The following is a 19,903-nucleotide window of genomic DNA, read 5'->3' on the forward strand; positions in this document are numbered from 1 at the left end:
TTTAGTATTGTGTTCTTTGGCAACTGTTGTATAAGCAGGATAGACACCTCCGTTCTGTACATTACCTTTGAAATAATGGAGTCCATTTTTCAAAGGTAATGTACAGAACGGAGGCATTTATCCATTACATATACAGTGTATGAAACGTACACAAGGTTTACATGACCACCTGTTCTGCAAATCCAGAAACAAGTGTAAATGCATGTCAGAATAATTGTTTGGATTCACCAAAACTCATAAAATATAAATCCTAATGAACATCTTGGCCTGGGAACATGTTGTATATTTATAGTGCAGTCTGTACTGATTTATATGGTATTATCTGAATTCTTTAAAAAAGTCAGTGGAATAGGTGAAGATATCACTGTGTCTGGGACTCAAAATGTACTGTTTCTGGGTACAACAGAGGAAAATGTCATGCAATTTCATGTCTTGAGGCATACAAAACACAACTTACAATTCCCCAAGTTTCTTTAGAAATGAGAACGCCTGTTCATGTATGCGACTGATTCTGTTCTTCTGTAGGACACTAGAAAGAGTTAAGGAAAGACTGTCAAAACAAGAATTATAAAACAGACAGACATTTTCTCACTTTATTATCTTCTCTGTTGGTTCTAAAAGCAATTGAACAAGATTGTTGTTTTGGGGTCCACTATTTAGAATCCCTTAGGGAAACAAATAGATGTTGATATTTGGAATTGTAATAGTTATAGCCTAGTGAGAAAGCCAAGGACACAACAATAAAAATGAGAAAAACTAAACTAATTAAGTCACACTTACAGCACAGTCATCATGTTGCAAGACCAGAATGTTACGTTTCCGACACTTTCAATTTGATTTCCTTCCATGTCCCTGGAGACACACAAGGGCACAAAAACATATTTAAAAGTAATATCATGCTGATAACAGAGCTCTTTGATTTGTTGACTTCCAAACGTACAGCCAGTTTAGTCTTGGCATTTCCAGGCAGATGTCATCCAGCTTTGTCAGAGCGTTGTTCAACAAAACCCTGCGAACAGAAACAAAACAAGAGCGGTCTGATTTTTGTGCCATTCAAAGAAAACAACACTCACTGCCAAAATACTTTAGCATATCACATTGGCACTTTAATAATACCGGAGCACTTCAATAAAGTGCATATGAAAGCATAGATGTGGTAAGTAGTTTGGGGGTGGGGGTGCTGCAGTACTACAGCAGTAGTAAAGGTCTAGTGCAATACTTTTGTGAATAATCTTTTTCTTGAATTTTTTTTAATTATACAAATAATAATGTTATTTTTATTCAGATTTTTCAGTGGGTGCTGCAGCACCCTCAGCACCACTACTTCCCACTGCTATGTATGAAATAACTTATTCGATGGAAAAAGCAAAACAAGCCAAACTCAAGAAGGTAAAGGTAGAAATGAAACTCACAGGAGTACCAAGGAACGCAAGCCTGAAAAGGTCATGGGGGATATCTGATGGATACTGTTGTTTTCAAGGATCCTACAACCAAAGGGTAGAGTTTATTTTCAGCTCTCTTATTAAATTAAGTATTTGGTTGAACGTTGGTTTTAAGGAAACTGCAGCGATACAAGCTTTGTGCGAGAGTTCTGAAGGCTGTCTAAAAATGTAGTCTTTGTACCCATTGTGTTAGCAGTATCTATATATGCAAACAGGATATACAGAATGTGTCAGTAAGGATAACCTACAACCACTCCAGCTTGTGTAGATCTTGGAACACCCCGGGCATCAGGATGGATATCTTGTTATAGCTTAAATATCTGAAGCAGAAAATTCAGATTTTAAATATGCACATTGAATTATTTACCATTTATTTCAAACATAAGCAACTTGATAAGGAAAACTTAAATCAACAACATTCAAGGTAAAAATCTGTCATTCTGCCCCTGAGCAAGGCAGTTAACCCACTGTTCCCCGGGTGCCGAAGACGTGGATGTTGATTAAGGCAGCCCCCCTCACCTCTCTGATTCAGAGGGGTTGGGTTAAATGCGAAAGACACATTTCAGTTGAAGGCATTCAGTTCTACAACTGAATGGGTTAGGGTTAAAACCCTAACCCTAACCCTTTTCATTATAAAGTCCAACATAACACTGTCAAGTGTACGCATCGATGTATGAATATTATGAACTTACAGTCTTGTTAGATTGTATAGTCCTCTGAAGGCGTTAGGACTCACAGCTCGAATTCTGTTATGTTGTAGATATCTGAAAAGTAGTATGTTAGAAGTATGTTAAAAAATATCTTGTTTAATTTAACATTTGCTGTGTCCAAAATATGTACTACTTACTAGAACTACACATTGTGTACTAATAGTACATTGTGTTCAAAATACTAATTTTAGTCTTACATTCATTTGTGTGTTCAGAGAACAATTGCCACGATGACTAACAAGTGAACATTTGTTACAACAAGTATAGAAGCCTCACATTTATACATTAAAGACCTAAATATAAACGGGTCGCTGTAGAACAAAATAAAAATACCAATTGGTAGATACTTTTATAGTATGTGGTTTGATAGTTTTTTAGAAGAAGAAAATTACTCAAACAATACTGCATAGCTGACTTTATTCGAAAGATAGTTCTTGGCAATCAGAGGCATGTTTTTAGTCTCCTCATCTTGCTACTACTTCCATGCTGCCAATATGTTTCAAGGCCAATGTGATCCAGACTACTGCATTTGGGTCCCCGGGGCACCTACCTCATTACCTTGTTTGAACGACTTAAATGTTATTTTGTCTAATTATGCCTCATTTGTCAAGCAGCTTGTCAGACCATATAATGGTTGCTGCAGCCATTCATTCACTGATTCCATCCATTGATATGATTATTCATTGTCAGTTCTTTGATAGCCTGAAGCAGGGCTGTTTTTAGGGCCAGGACGATACCAGTATTGCCATCGTCCAGGTTTGGCCGGGGTAGGCCGTCATTGTAAATAAGAATTTGTTCTTAACTGACTTGCGTAGTTAAATAAATGTGAAGGACCTTGTGAAGATGCTGGAGTAAACAGGTACAAAAGTATCTATATCCACAGTAAAACGAGTCCTATATCGACATAACCTGGAAGGTCGTTCAGCAAGGAAGCAGCCACTGCTCCAAAACAGACATAAAAAATCCAGACTACGGTTTGCAACTGCACATGAGGACAAAGATCATACTTTTTGGAAAAATGTCCTCTGGTCTGATGAAACAAAAATAGAACTGTTTGGCTATAATGACCATCGCTATGTTTGGAGGAAAAAGGGGAACGCTTGCAAGCTGAAGAACACCATCCCAACCGTGAAGCACGGGGGTGGCAACATCATGTTGTTGGGGTGCTTTTCTGCAGGAGGGACTGGTGCACTTCACAAAGTAGATGGCATCATGAGGTAGGAAAATGATGTGCATATATTGAAGCAACATCTCAAGACATCAGTCAGGAAGTTAAAGCTTGGTCGCAAATGGGTCTTCCAAATGGACAATGACCCCAAGCATACATCCAAAGTTGTGTCAAAATGGCTTAAGGACAACAAAGTCAAGGTATTGGAGTGGCCATCACAAAGCCCTGACCTCAATCCTATAGAACATTTGTGGGCAGAACTGAAAAAGCGTGTGCGAGCAAGGAGGCCTTCAAACCTGACTCCGTTACACCAGCTCTGTCAGGAGGAATGGGCCAAAATTCACCCAACTTATTGTGGGAAGCTTGTGGAAGGCTACCCGAAACGTTTGACCAAAGTTAAACAATTTAAAGGCAATGAGTGTATGTAAACTTCTGACCCACTGGGAATGTGATGAAAGAAATGAAAACTGAAATAAATAATTCTCTACTTTTATTTGGACATTTCACATTCTTAAAATAAAGTGGTGTTCCTAACTGACCTAAGACAGGGATTTTTTGCTAGGATTAAATGTCAAGAATTGTGAAAAACTGAGTTTAAATGTATTTGGCTAAGGTGTATGTAAACTTCCGACTTCAACTGTACATTTAGGAATATTAGTGGGAATATAGCCATAATAAACAAGGGAAAAGAGAATGGAATATATTTGAAAACCCTAACATTTTAAAATACATTGAGATGAAGCTGCCCCTTATGCTATTTAAAAAAAAATATATATATATATACACTACCGTTCAAAAGTTTGGGGTCACTTAGACATTTCCTTGTTTTTGAAAGAAAACCACAGTTTTTGTACATTGAAATAACGTCAAATTGATCAGAAATACAGTGCAGACAATGTTAATGTTGTAAATGACTATTGTAGCTGGAAATGTCAGATTTTTTATGGAATATCTACATAGGCGTACAGAGGCCCATTATCAGCAACCATCACTCCTGTGTTCCAATGACACGCTGTGTTAGCTAACCTAAGTTTATAATTTTAAAAGGCTAATTGATCATTAGAAAACCCTTTTGCAATTATGTTAGCACAGCTGAAAACGGTTCTGATTAAAGAAGCCATAAAACTGGCCTTCTTTAGACTAGTTGAGTATTTGGAGCATCAGCATTTGTGGGTTCGATTACAGGCTCAAAATGGCCAGAAACAAAGAACTTTCTTCTGAAACTCGTCAGTCTATTCTTGGTCTGAGAAGTGAAGTTATTCCATGAAATAAATTACCAAGAAACTGAAGATCTCGTACAACGCTGTGTGCTACTCCCTTCACAGAACAGCGCAAACAGCTCTAACCAGAATAGAAAGAGGAGTGGGAGGCCCCGGTGTACAACTGAGCAAGAGGACTAGTACATTAGAGTGTTTAGTTTGAGAAACAGACGCCTCACAAGTACTCAACTGGCAGCTTTAAATCTCATCGTCAACAGTGAAGAGGCGACTCCGGGATGCTGGCCTTCTAAGCAGAGTTGCAAGGAAAAAGCCATATCTCAGACTGGCCAATAAAAAGAAAGGATTAAGATGGGCAAAAGAACACAGACACTGGACAGAGGAACTCTGCCTAGAAGGCCAGCATCCCGGACTCGCCTCTTCACTGTTGACGTTGAGACTGGTGTTTTAGTCACCGAGGGCATGCGCAATGGTGATATCACCAAAATAATCCACACCTGTAACCTTCAGCCCTTAAAATACTAATTAATTATCTAAATCCCCAAAGGGACAAATCTTCTTTGTGATTTCAGACCAGAGGTGGCAGAAGGCATGAAGATCACTGCTCGGCATCAAATGCCCTGATTGATTAAAAATGCCACTATTGTCATAATAACTGGACCAAGATGCAGCGTGGTATGTTTCCATCCTTTTTATTAGGAAGAGAAAACTCAAAGGGAAAAAACAATAAAGCGAAAAAACGAAACCTGAAGCTCAAAATAGTGCTCGCAGGCAACTATACCTAGACAAGATCCAACAAAGCACAATGGGCAAATGGCTACCTAAATATGATCCCCAATCACATACAATGATAAACAGCTGCCTCTGATTGGGAACCATACCAGGCCAACATGATATATAATTCCCCTAGATAACTCACCCTTAATCACACCCCGACCTAACCAACATAGAGAATAAACAGCTCTCTATGGTCAGGGCGTGACAGCTATGTATTGTGATATTTTTGTTTACCAAAGACCCCACAATTAGGCATTAGTTAAACTTCTTCCTGCGAATAAAAACGACTTCCCACAACATTGTTGTCCAAATAATCAGACATGTTTTGCCCAGTAGGTGGCTTTTGACTCCTGGTAGTTTGAAGTGTTTGAAACGGCTTAATCGGTCTATGTCAGCCTGCGCAGAATAGTAAGGTAGTAATTGATGATTATTATTATTACTGCTATTAATGCATGAGGCTATAAAACTGCAACAGGAAGTTGATCCCTGCAATGCAAAGATTTATTTTGCAACCCGTCCTCTAAATCTATCCATCACGCAAGGTTCTCCCTCTGAAGTACTCCATTTCAGGATGCTTTCAAAACAATACATTTTCTTTGCCTACCATCAAATTCAAAGATCGTTGTCATCGGTGCGATTGAAAATCGTATAGCTTACTTATGTTTCCGTAAAACATTAGCCGACACTTTAAAGATTAAACAGTGTCATCATGAAAGTTTACTATCTCTTCATTTTATTTCAGTAATTAAATGTATTTTTTCCTGTTACCTTTCAAGTGAAGGCCTATCACAATCCTCTTTTTGTAGGTGATTCTGGTAGGCTAATAAAAGCATGTTGTACGCAGCATAAACCAGCCTATTATTTCTGAAGTTCATTCATTTATTAGTGATGGATACTTCAACTGTTCGTTTAGGTTACTGTTAAAGCGCTCACATAGGCTACTTCTCTGCCAGATTGCGTGAGATAACTAGTCTTAGTCTTATCGGTAAGTGTGGTCTAAGCAATCCCTTTATGATATCATGTTAACTCCCTACATTGATTAAACATGTAACGCAGGTCGACTAATGTTGAATACTTATCGTTACTAGTGAGATTCCAGTAACCAATCATCATATTGCTAGTGATATGTTTAAATTGACAGCTATTACAAATCAGCTGTCAGAAGCTGCATGACGAGCAGTTTATTTTGAGCCAATCAAAACTCAATATTCTCTTAGTCCCTCTCCTAATCTCACGTTATACACCAGTTGGCGCCAACATGCTGGGGAAAAAAACTAGAACGGGACATGAAGAGCTACCGCCATTCCATAGAAGAAAAACTGTTTCAAATTGTTGAGGAGTTGTATAAAACTGAACTAAAAAGAGAGAACTGGATATTAACACTCACTTATCAATACGAACGTGCTGTGAAGGGATTGAGGGAAAGATTGACGCCAGGATTCTGTGCCGGTCCCTACTTAAACGTAATAGATTTTTGAGAAATAGCATCCACACATGGGGAGGCTTTATTTCAATGATTTTTTATTTATTTTTGGCTTTTTAAACACATTCCATTCTCCTTTCTCTTGTTTATATTATGGGTATAATGCCACTAATATTCCTTTATGTAATTTAGCTTTTACATGTGTACTTTTCTGTTTTTATAATAATATTTAATTTGTAGAGCGCTTTTCCCACGCTCAATGCAAATGTGAAGCTTGTTGGTGCTTGCATCTGTGCACAAATCACTGGACTCCTGCAGTTTGAGATTTATTTATTTATATTTATGAAATGAAGCTGATACTCACCTTTTATTATTTACGATTTGTTCCTGATATTTTAGCTTTATGAAAGATATTTACATTATAGGGTTTTTATTCCAAGAAAAACGAAAATACATATGTCTTGCCTACCTAAAACATCCGTTAATACATTTCAAGACCTTCAAAACAAACATATCCTAATGTTAGAAAGTAAAAAATACATTAGATACAGTGCATTCGGAAAGTATTTTGTTACGTTACAGCCTTATTATAAAATGGATTACATAGTTTTCCCCCTCATAAATCTACAAACAATAACCCATAATGACAAAGCAAAAACAGGTGTTTAGAAATGTTTGCAAATTGATAAAAAATACAAAACTGAAATATCAAATTTACATAATTATTCAGACCCTTCACTCAGTAATTTGTTGAAGCACCTTTGGCAGGTACTACAGCCTTGAGTATTCTTGGGTATGGCGCTACAAGCTTGGCTCACCTGTATTTGGGGAGTTTCTCCCATTCCTCTCTGCAGATCCTCACAAGATCTGTCAGATGGGGAGCGTCGCTGCACAGCTGGAGATCTCTCCAGAGATGTTTGATCGGGTTCAAGTCCGGGCTCTGGCTGGGCTACTCAAGGACATTCAGAGACTTGTCCCGAAGCCACAACTGCGTTGTTTTTTTCATCAAGGATCTCTCTGTACTTTACTCAGTTCATCTTTCCCTCGGTCCTGACTAGTCCTGACTAGTCCCAGTCCCTGCCTCCCCACAGCATGATGCTGCCACCACCATGCTTCACCATAGGGATGGTGCCAGGTTTCCTCCAGATGTGAGACTTGGCATTCAGGCCAAAGAGTTCAATCTTGGTTTCATCAGACCAGGGAATCTTGTTTCTCATGGTCCGAGAGTCTTTAGATACCTTTTGGTAGACTCCAAACGGGCTGTCATATGCATTTTACTGAGGAGTTGCCACTACCATAAAGGCCTGATTGGTGGAGTGCTGCAGAGATGGTTGTCATTCTGGAAGTTTCTACCATCTCCACAGAGGAACTCTGGAGCTCTTTCAGAGTGACCATCGGGTTCTTGGTCACCTCCCTGACCAAGGCCCTTCTCCACCAATTGCTCAGTTTGGCCGGGTAGCCAGCTCTAGGAATAGTCTTGATGGTTCCAAGCTTCTTCCATTTAAGAAAAATGGAGGCCACTGTGTTCTTGGGGACCTTGAATGCTGAAGAAATGTTTTAGTACCCTTCCCCAGATCTGTGCCTTTACACAATCCTGTCTCGGAGCTCTACGGACAATTCCTTCAATCTCATGGCTTGGTTTTTGCTCTGACACTCACTGTCAACTTTGGGAGCTTTTATATAGATAGGTGTGTGCCTTTCCAAATCATGTGCAATCAATTGAATTTACCACAGATGGACTCCAATCAAGTTGTAGAAACATCACAAGGATGATCAATGGAAACAGGATGCACCTGAGCTCAATTTCGAGTCTCAATAGCAAAGGGTCTGAATACTTATGTAAATAAGGTATTTCTGTTTTTGAATTTTAAAACATTTACAAACATTTCTAAAGACCTGTTTTCCGCTTTGTAATTATGGGGTAGTGTGTGTAGATTGATGAGGGGGAAAAAACAATTTAATCCATTTTAGAATAAGGATGCAACATAACAACATGTGGAAAAAGTAAAGGAGTCTGAATACTTTCCGAATGCACTGTATAGGCTATTGTGGGTGGGGTAGGCTAAATAATTACTACAGAATAGGCCTAATTAAAAAAAATTGTGATACAGGAAATAAAAAATGCTAGTCAGAGCGTGGCTGAGCAGTACCAGAGTGGGAGAGAAGGCAAACACAATTCTTTAAATCTGCTCGTATTAAACTCTGCTCCTTGCTCCACACTCGCCAACTTACATTCTATGACATTCAAAAGCAGCCCTGCTTCATATATTATTTTTACCGCCTTTTTCCTCCCCAATTTTGATCTTGTTACATCGCTGCAACTCCCCAACGGGCTCAGGAGGTGAAGGTCGAGTCAGCATACCACCCTGCATACCACTGTTGGCTTGCTTCTGAAGCTAAGCAGGGTCGGTCCTGGTCAGTCCCTGGATGGGAGACCAGATGCTGCTGGAAGTGGTGTTGGAGGGCCAGTAGGAGGCACTCTTTCCTCTGGTCTGAAAAATATCCCAATGCCCCAGGGCAGTGATTGGGGAGACTGCCCTGTGTAGGGTGCCGTCTTTCGGATGGGACGTTAAACGGGTGTCCTGACTCTCTGAGGTCATTAAAGATCCCACGGCACTTATTGTAAGAGTAGGGGTGTTAACCCCGGTGTCCTGGCTAAATTCCCAATCTGGCCCTCAAACCATCATGGTCACCTAATAATCCCCAGTTTATAATTGGCTCATTCATCCCCCTCCTCTCCCCTGTAACTATTCCCCAGGTCGTTGCTGCAAATGAGAATGTGTTCTCAGTCAACTTACCTGGTAAAATAACGGTAAAATAAAAATAAATGCGTCCTCCGAAAACATTACCTGCCAAACCGCGCTTCTTAACACCCGCCCTCTTAACCCAAAAGCCAGCCGCACCAATCTGTCGGAGGAAACACCATTGACCTGATGACTGAGGTCAGGCTGCAGGCGCCCGGCCCACCACAAGGAGCTGCTAGAGCGCGATGAGCTTAGTAAAGCCTCCATGCCTAAACCGGATGATGGTGGGCCAATTGTAATCCGCCCTATGGGACTCCCGATCGCGACCTGTTGTGATACAGCCTGGGATCGAACTCTGGTCTGTAGTGATGCCTCTAGCACTGCGACGCAGTGCCATAGACCGCTCATCCACTCAGGAAACTCCTGTATCAAAGATCTTTCAATGAATAATCATATTGATGATGGAATCAGTGAATGAATGCCTGCAGCAACCATTACACGGTCTGACAAGCTGCATAACAAATGAGGCCTAATTAGACAACATAACAATTATGTCCTTAGTACCACTTTTCAATGACTTAATACATTTTGTCAAAAAAATGTAGCTGTTTTAAATCAAATTCCCTGCAATTCTACACTTTTTGCCGTTGCTTATGACGTGTTCATATGTTATCGGTGTGGCCCCCTACCAAAAAAAAGAATAATCCGGTAATCTGGCCTCAAATGTGGTAGCACAACAAGACTGAATGATGTGCTGAACAATCTTGAAAGTTTGTTTTTCCTTACAACCATCATCTGAAGGTAAGTCTTGCTGAATGAATGTTAAACACAGCTAATGTAAGCTTGTTTGGCCATCACACGCATCAAAAGGGGACGGGAAATGCTTTGATATTGTCTGTGGCTGTCACAGAGGCCTTGAGAGGTTAGTCTATCAGAGAGGGTTTTTGAAATGCTATCAAAATATTTACTTGCCGACTACAACTTAATCAAGTGACTTCTCTCGCCTGAAGACATTTTTAAAATGCAATCAATAATTCAACGACAAACTTACAGTTTCTGAAGACTCTGGTACTTATAGAATATGTCACCGTTCAATATCCGAAGTCGGTTCCTTTGCAGGGACCTATGGGATGTGATTAGTTCATAAGGTCGACCAGATAAATAAAAAACAACAAACACAACATTGTGCCACCAAACAATACTGCGTGAATTAAAAAAGGTCAAAACCTTTTCATTTGAATTACTAGGTTCTCGGCTCATTGTCTGTTTGAGGTTGGAACTAATCACATTTCTATGTGACCACATTGTGTGTATTCGGGAAAATCTTCCAATTACATTTGAAACAGAATTGGTGATAGAACATATCATTATTCCAAACAGAAGGAGCATCTTTATTTATAGTGTGACAGAGAATGCATAATTTTGCCATTTTAGTCATTATCTAAGCTCATTCCACCTCAATTACCACGGTGGCCATGTTACCCGAGGTTATGGAGATAAGCTTTTAATTAGTGAAGAAAGTATTTTAATTGAAAGTTAACAATGCGGAGCGTGCCGCAGCAGTCTACAGGGCCTTAATGAAAGACGAGACAATTGGAGAAAGAGGAGGCGGCAATGGTATGCAATTGACACAATTAAATAACCCCGTCTGCAAATTGGGCTCTCGAGGTTTACCCATCGAGACAATTAATAGTCAAGTGGAACTGGATGTCCGCAATGGGCACAGATGATAAATATAGGGCCCAAATGTTCCATTATCTAAACAATGTGTGGACAATATGACAGTGAGACAAAATATTGTGAGACCAAGAAAGGGCGAGCGCTATGTGATAATTTATAGTCATTGCCATTATTTTGCATAATGTATGGATTGAAATGATAATGTATATTATATATCCTACTGTTTAGAAATTACTTTTGTCATAATGATTTGTTAAAGTTTTTCTCACATTACAGTAGGCTTCAGTAAAGAGGTTCATGCCTCTTTTTACTCTTCCAATTGAGAAAAATAATGTTCCAGTACAGGAGAGAACAGCCCTAAGACTTAAACCAACCTTCAAAAAGCAAACTTCCATCGAGACACTCATTAGCTAAGTGCGAGAGACTCTTTGTTTAAATCGTTTTTCTCTTCCAATTCATAGTAGAAACAGGAAAAAGTATCTGCACACTTCCAGTCAGATGCAAATGTATGTATTTGAAATGTGTGTGGCAACTCACATCATGGTGACGTTAACGGACACGGCTGGGACATGGTGAAACTGGGCACCGTCACAGTCCAGCTCCAGATCTCTGCACTGACACAGCTCTGGAACAGCCACCAGCACTGGATGAGGAAGAGACAGAGGGAAGGAAGATTTTAATGACTGACGCGGATCCACATAGGAGCTGGACAAAGAAAATAGCAATGAAAATAAATGTCAACAAGGTCTTTGGACAACACTGTTGTTGTAGAACTAGCTTTACTTAAGATTACACGGAGACATAGGAGAGTGTCAGGGACCAACCTCAATCACTGCATATGTACAGTAGAGCCACACGTGACGGATGTGACTGCTTGCTTTGCAGTTTTGCTTTCTTCCCTGTCTCGGCACAATGTCCTTGCAAAGGCTCCAGGTACCCTCTGCTTCGCAAACACGTTACCGCCCGCTTGACAACGTCTTTGCCCATTACGACACCGAAAGTTACCATTTCGTTAGCACGAGTGGAGACATTTCAAGATGTGGAATGAGGTTACGGCACAATCTCAACACTGTTACACACGGCCACAGAGAATTTAATTGAAGCAGCAATCTATTGAATTGGGGCCTCATGCCAGAGGAAAAGACAATTATCTTTTGAAATTCAATAAGTCCAGGTTCCGACAGGAAATGTGTAAAAGGATAATAGCATTCAGTAAAGTGGGTATCAGAAATAATTCCTTTATGCTGTATCTGAGGGGATTTATAATCAGGCATAAAGGAAATGATTAGACTCCATGGAAATTCTAAAATATCAATGGTATTCAAAGTTCTGTAATGTTGATTTCCGTTTTCCTTGCAAGTTAATTCATCATCGAGTACACTCATTGGGTCTGGACTAAAGGGGAAGAATGGAAATCAGCAATCTGGTTTTGAATATTGATGGGACATATTTGAGGACACATTTGAATTGTGCTGATATTCAAATAATTAAATATATGAAGAAAGAATAATCTTATGTACATCTGACATCTAATGCAATGCACGTGTAATGACTAAATTGAATCCAAGATTTGTATTTGACCTAAAGTGTGAAATCCTATACTCGTCACTCATTTCAAAAGTGTTTTGGAAAGATGGGTAATTTGCGATTTGAATATCCTTATCAGTGATCTCTGTTGTACTAAGAATACAGTTACCAATGAATTGAAAACCTCTGATTCTGCCAAGGAAAATTGAGAAAACATTGGATATAATCAAAGGATTATATGCACAAACTTGGAAGAAAACAAACCTGTTTATTCGATAAGGAATTTCTTATTGCTTGTTATTTGATACCATGTCAGTCGTGGTTTTTAATATAAAGTTGCGTTATTTAGAAACTCCAAATAAGGAAAGTTGCAACTCAATATTAGGAAGGTGTTCCCAATGTGTGGTATACTCAGTGTATATCAACAATGGACTAATGAAACAAATACCAAAAGATCGTTTTGGGGCAGAGTTTTCTTTTAATGCCTCGGGGGAGGCAGCACAAATGGACTGTTCAAAACCATCTGGTCTGTTTAATTCAGATCCAGAACCACAAACTTAAAACATAGCTGCGAGCTGACCGAAGGACACAAGATCAGTTGGATAACAAAGCAAACACTCTGTTCCTATATAATACTCTTCCTTTATGTGCAATCAGTGTTGAGTGGATATAATTGAGCAAATTAGCGCATATGTGCTAACATGCATCTACTGCAGGGGTATTCAACCGGGGGTCCGCAGATTTTTCCCCCAATGTTTTTATGAATATTGCTAAATTACATACTCTCCTCTCTTCGACTGTGGGTATCTTCTTTCTAATAATGTCAATTTTAATGATCAACTCCTAATATTGAGCCAATTACACTCACTGTAGTAGCTGACATACAGTGCATTCGGAAAGCATTCAGACCCCTCCACATTTTAATGTTACAGCCTTATTCTAAAATTGATTGTGTTTTTCCCCCACTCACAAATCTACACACAAATGTTTGCAAATGTAAAACAAATAACATTTACATAAGACCCTTTACTCTGTACTTTGTTGAAGCACCTTTGGCAGCGATCACATACTTGAGTCTTCTTGGGTATGACGCTACAAGCTTGGCACAACTGTTTTTGGGGAGTCTTCTCTGCAGATCCTCTCAAGCTCTGTCAGGTTGGATGGGGAGCGTTGCTGCACAGCTATTTTCAGGTCTCTCCAGAGATGTTCGATCGGGTTCAAGTCTGGGCAAATCAAGGACATTCAGAGACTTGTCCCGAAGCCACTCCTGCATTGTCATGGCTGTGTGCTTAGGGCCAGTTGTATCCAATTGGTAGTTAGTCTTGTCTCATTGCTGCAACTCCCGTACGGACTCAGGAGAGGCGAAGGTCGAGAGCCGTGCGTCCTCCGAAACCCAACCAAGCCGCACTGCTTCTTGACACAATGCCCACTTAATCCGGAAGCCAGCCGCACCAATGTGTTTGATGAAACACCGTACACCTGGCAACCGCGTCAGCGTGCACTGCGCCCGGCACAGGAGTCGCTAGTGCGCGATAGGACAAGGATATCCCTGCCGGCCAAACCCTCCTCTCACCTGGACGACGCTGGGCCAATTGTGCGCCACCCCATGGGTCTCCCGGTCACGGCTGGCTGCGACAGAGCCTGGACTCGAACCCAGAATCTCTAGTGGCACAGCTAGCACTGCGATGCAGGGCCTTAGACCACTGCGCCACTTGGGAGACCTGAAGGTGAACCTTCGCCCCAGTCTGAGCGCTCTGGAGCAGGTTTACATCAAGAATCTCTCTGTACTTTGCTCCGTTCATCTTTCCCTCAATCCGGATTAGTCTCCCAGTCCCTGCCGCTGAAAAACATCCCCACAGCATGATGCTGCTCCCACCACCATGCTTCACCGTGGGGATGGTGCCAGTTTTCCTGTAGATGTGATGCTTGGCATTCAGACCAAAGAGTTCAATCTTGGTTTCATCACACCAGAGAATCTTGTTTCTCATGGTCTGAGAGTCCTTTACTGTAGGTGCCGTTTGGCAAACTCCAAGCGGGCTATCATGTGCCTTTTTACTGATGAGTGGCTTCCGTCTGGCCACTCTACCATAAAGGCCTGATTGGTGGAGTGCTGCAGAGATGGTTGTCCTTCTGGAAGGTTCTCCCATTTCCACAGAGGAACTCTGGAGCTCTGTCAGTGGCCATCGGGTTCTTGGTCATCTCCCTGACCAAGACCCTTGTTCCCTGATTGCTCAGTTTGGCCGGGTGGCCAGCTCTAGGAAGAGTCTTAGTGGTTCCAAGCTTCTTCCATTTAAGAATGATGGAGTCCACTGTGTTCTTGTGGACCTTCAATGCTGCAGAATTTCCCTGGACAATTCCTTCAATCTCATGGCTTGGTTTTTGCTCTGCCATACACCGTCAACTGTGGGACCTTATACGTATAAACAGGTGTGTGCCTTTCCAAATCATGTCCAATCAATTTAATTTCCCACAGGTGGACTCCAATCAAGTTGTAGAAACATCTCAAGGATGAGCAATGGAAACAGGATGCACCTGAGCTCAATTTCAAGTCTCATAGCTGAATACTTACATTTTCAGTTAAAAGTTTGGACACACCTACTCATTCAAGGGGTTTTCTTTATTTTTACTATTTTCTACATTGTAGAATAATAGTGAAGTCAAACTATGAAATAAGGACCCACACATGCGGAGATCATCCGTTCACCTACTCTGCGTCTCACAAAGACAGCCGTTGGAACCATAAATCTCAAATTTGGACTCATCGGACTAAAGGACAGATTTCCACCGGTCTAATGTCCATTGCTTATTTCATAGTTTGACAAGTCTCTTCTTCTTATTGGTGTTCTTTAGTGGTGGTTTCTTTGCTGCAATTCAACCATGAAGGCCTGGTTTCACGCAGTCTACCCAGAACAGTTGATGTTGAGATCTGTCTGTTACTTGAACTCTGTGAAGAATTTATTTGGGCTGCTAACTCTAATTAATTTATCCTCTGCAGCAGAGGTAACTTTGGGTCTTTCTTTCCTGTGGCGGTCCTCATGAGAGCCAGTTTCATCATAGCGCTTGATGGTTTTTGCGACTGCACTTGAATAAACTTTCAAAGTTCTTGAAATGTTCCGGATTTACTGACCTTCATGTCTTAAAGTAATGATAGAATGTTGTTTCTCTTTGCTTATTTGAGCTGTTCTTGCCATAATATGGACTTGGTCTTTACCAAATAGGGCTATCTTCTGTATACCACCCTTAACTTGTCACAACACAACTGATTGGCTCAAATGCATTAAGAAAAATAAATTCCACAAATTAACTTTTAACAAGGCACACCTGTTAATTAAAATGCATTCCAGGTGACTACCTCATGAAGCTGGTTGAGAGAATGCCAAGAGTGTGCAAAGCTGTCATTAAGGCAAAGGGTGGCAACTTTGAAGAATCTCAAATATAAAATATATTTAGATTTGTTTAACACTTTTTTGGTTACTACATTATTTCATATGTGTTATTTCCTAGTGTTGATGTCTTCACTATTATTATACAATGTAGAAAATAGTAAAAAATAAATAAACCCTGGAATGAGTAGGTGTCTCCAAACGTTTGACTGGTACTGTATGTAAGTAAGATATTTCTGTTTTGTAATTTAAATAAATTAGCAAAAAAATGTAAACAGTAGATAGAGGGGAATAAAATAAAAAAAAATCCATTTTAGAATAAGGCTGTAACGTAACAAAAAAGTAAAGAGGTCTGAATACTTCCCGACTGCACTGTAGGCTTTGAAAAAGAACCCATGAATAGACAAGCACTGGCTTGGACATACATTTTTGCTAACACATGGCTAACCTTTGTTTAACCAGCTAATCAGCTGCTCTTAGTGAAAATGGAGTTACCTTTCTATCTAATAGGCTATGTTAGAGTTTACACTTCCTCTTCCAATTCTAATGTGGGGAGGTCAAAATAACTATCCACCAAATCTATTCATTTTTAAATGTTGATTACTTCTCCTTGCCATTATCATTCACCTGATAAGACAAGACGTACTTTTGTTTTGCTAATTTATGATGGAGGACCCTGGGTCACTAGTTTGCCTGGAAGGGGGTCCCTGGGCAAGGAAATGTTGAAGACCCCTGATTCACTGGTATAGTGTGGCCATCTTAGAATGCATCAACATTATTTTCTCAAACTTTTTAGGGACTATTGTGATGAGTCCAAAGACCACATTTGTAGTGAATCTGACTTTTAGTCCATGAGAAGATTTTTTTAAATGATTATTTTAAGCATTAGTGTTACATAGTGAAAAATGTGAATTGTTCATAAATTCCTTATTTTTTAAGATATCAATGCCAAACTCAACATGGTTCATCATGGTGGCCCCAAAGAGTTAAGTCATAGGCCATTGATGAGTGGATTTACAAAGGTTTTAAGCGGAGACGTAAAATCTGATTTCTTGATTTATTAATAGCTCAACCATCTCTTAACCAATCCTGTAGCTTTTCTCAAACGAATTTAAGATATATACAATGGGCCTACATACCGAATTGTCTTGTGAGAATACGTTTTTCCCAAAAGGTATTCCCAAATTTCCAAGACGGAGGAAAATTTACCCTGACAGATCTGATGGGTCCCTGAGGCAAATTTTGTTCAGCATTACGAAAGACACAGACATACAACGTTTCAAGTCTCTAGGTCCCGTGTCCCGTGTGGCTCAGTTGGTAGAGCATGGCGCTTGCAACGCCAGGGTTGTGGGTTCATTCCCCACGGGGGGACCAGGATGAATATGTATGAACTTTCCAAATTGTAAGTCGCTCTGGATAAGAGCGTCAGCTAAATGACTTAAATGTAAATGTAAATGTAGGTCAAATGGGGAACTGATATGAGGGTTTAAGTGAAACTGCTTATAACAGCGCCCCTTTAGGCCAATCAGTACTATTTTTGACAAAGTTACTCATGGCCTCTAATTTCTGTATTCCGAATTAGAAAAAAAGTGACCAATCTATGCTTGAGTTATTTGACCATGTCAAGAAAAAAAAATCTAAGAATAACAATAGGTTTCACAGCTTTGATGTGAACCCCCTAAGAAACAAAAGCATCTCAATGTTTGATTTGGAGATTAGAGTTGCCTCCAGAGTGGCGGAGTGGTCTGAGGCATCACTACAGATCCAGGTTCAATCCCGAGTTGTGTCGTAGCCGACTGCAACTGGGAGACCCATGAGGCGGCGCACAATTGACCCAGTGTCGTCCGGGTTAGGGGAGGGTTTGGCCAGCTGCGATGTCCTTGTCCCATCACGCTCTAGTGACTCCTTGTGGCGGCCGGGCGCATGCACACTGACTTCTGTCGCCAGCTTTACGGTGTTTCCTCCGACACATTGGTGCGGCTGGCTTCCGGGTTAAGCGAGCAGTGTGGCTTGGCAGGGTCGTGTTTCGAAGGACGCATGGCTCTCGACCTTCGCCTGTCCCGAGTCCGTACGGGAGTTGCAGCGATGTGACAAGACCGTAACTACCAATTTGGATATCACGAAATAAATATGAAAAAATAAGTTAGTATAGTTGTTCTTTCACATTACAAAACACAATAGGGGTTCAAGCGACTAACTTACACATTTGGAAGGAAGGGTCAGCTTGTCTGTTGTCTCTGAAGGGTCAGCTGTAATGCAGTGGTTCTGAAGATATTTAGCCCCACACCTTGGATATTTGGACAACAACAATTGCTTCATAAATCTGTGACGCACTGCTTAATAAATCTAAACGTTAATGTGGAGATAGCAAATGGACTGGGATTGTGTTTTTGGGTCCAATACTTTTGAAGAGTACCAATTGTGCATATAGCACGACCCACATCCTACACAGAGTGCTATATGCACATCCGATGAAAGGCCTAATACTCCCAAGTCGATATTCACGTAATAACAAGGAATTCTCCTCGACCACACCCACAAATTAGGGAAAACAAACATTCTTTCCTATTGAACCCCATTGTTAAAGAGCAAACTTTCCAGAAAAGCTGATGTTGTTCAATGTACAGTCGTGGCCAAAAGTTGAGAATGACACAAATATCAATTTTTACAAAGTCTGCTGCCTCAGTTTGTATGATGGCAATTTGCATATACTCCAGAATGTTATGAAGAGTGATCAGATGAGTTGCAATTAATTGCAAAGTCCCTCTTTGCCATGCAAATTAACTGAATCCCCCAAAAACAGCACTGCCACAAAAGGACCAGCTGACATCATGTCAGTGATTCTCTCGTTAACACAGGTGTGAGTGTTGACGAGGACAAGGCTGGAGATCACTCTGTCATGCTGATTGAGTTTGAATAACAGACTGGAAGCTTCAAAATGAGGGTGGTGCTTGGAATCATTGTTCTTCCTCTGTCAACCATGGTTACCTGCAAGGAAACGCGTGCCGTCATTGCTTTACACAAAAAGGGCTTCAGAGGCAAGGATATTGCTGCCAGTAAGATTGCACCTAAATCAACCATTTATCGGATCATCAAGAACTTCAAGGAGAGAGGTTCAATTGTTGTGAAAAAGGCTTCAGGGCGCCCAAGAAAGTCCAGCAAGTGCCAGGACCGTCTCCTAAAGTTGATTCAGCTGTGGAACCGGGGCACCACCAGTACAGAGCTTGCTCAGGAATGGCAGCAGGCAGGTGTGAGTGTATCTGCACGCACAGTGAGGCGAATACTTTTGGAGGATGGCCTGGTGTCAAGAAGGGCAGAAAGAAGTAACTTCTCTCCAGGAAAAACATCAGGGACAGACTGATATTCTGCAAAAGGTACAGGGATTGGACTGCTGAGGACTGGGGTAAAGTCATTTTTTCTGATGAATCCCCTTTCCAATTGTTTGGGGCATTCGGGAAAAAACTTGTCCGGAGAAGACAAGGTGAGTGCTACCATCAGTCCTGTGTCATGCCAACAGTAAAGCATCCTGAGACCATTCATGTGTGGGGTTGCTTCTCAGCCAAGGGAGTGGGCTCACTCACAATTTTGCCTAAGAACACAGCCATGAATAAAGAATGGTACCAACACATCCTCCGAGAGCAACTTCTTCCAACCATCCAGGAACAGTTTGGTGACGAACAATGCCTTTTCCAGCATGATGGAGCACCTTGCCATAAGGCAAAAGTGATAACTAAGTGGCTCGGGGAACAAAACATCAATATTTTGGGTCCATGGCCAGGAAACTCCCCAGACCTTAATCCCATTGAGAACTTTTGGTCAATCCTCAAATTCT

General features: G+C 40.8%; 1 protein-coding gene across 1 annotated transcript in view; it reads right to left on the reverse strand.

The window, feature by feature from the left end:
* LOC139581117 (relaxin receptor 1-like) overlaps positions 1 to 19,903 on the reverse strand; it is a 131,801-nt gene that overhangs the window by 21,801 nt on the left and 90,097 nt on the right. Inside the window, exons 4-11 of the mRNA XM_071410558.1 lie at positions 11,699 to 11,804; positions 10,533 to 10,604; positions 2,135 to 2,206; positions 1,691 to 1,762; positions 1,413 to 1,484; positions 941 to 1,009; positions 781 to 852; positions 458 to 529 (exon numbers count right to left, since the gene is read on the reverse strand). Of these exons, the coding sequence (XP_071266659.1) occupies positions 458 to 529; positions 781 to 852; positions 941 to 1,009; positions 1,413 to 1,484; positions 1,691 to 1,762; positions 2,135 to 2,206; positions 10,533 to 10,604; positions 11,699 to 11,804 (607 nt within the window). The remainder of the gene's footprint in view (positions 1 to 457; positions 530 to 780; positions 853 to 940; positions 1,010 to 1,412; positions 1,485 to 1,690; positions 1,763 to 2,134; positions 2,207 to 10,532; positions 10,605 to 11,698; positions 11,805 to 19,903) is intronic.

The sequence above is a fragment of the Salvelinus alpinus genome, chromosome 7 (assembly GCF_045679555.1).
Source record: "Salvelinus alpinus chromosome 7, SLU_Salpinus.1, whole genome shotgun sequence".
Lineage (NCBI taxonomy): Eukaryota > Metazoa > Chordata > Actinopteri > Salmoniformes > Salmonidae > Salvelinus > Salvelinus alpinus.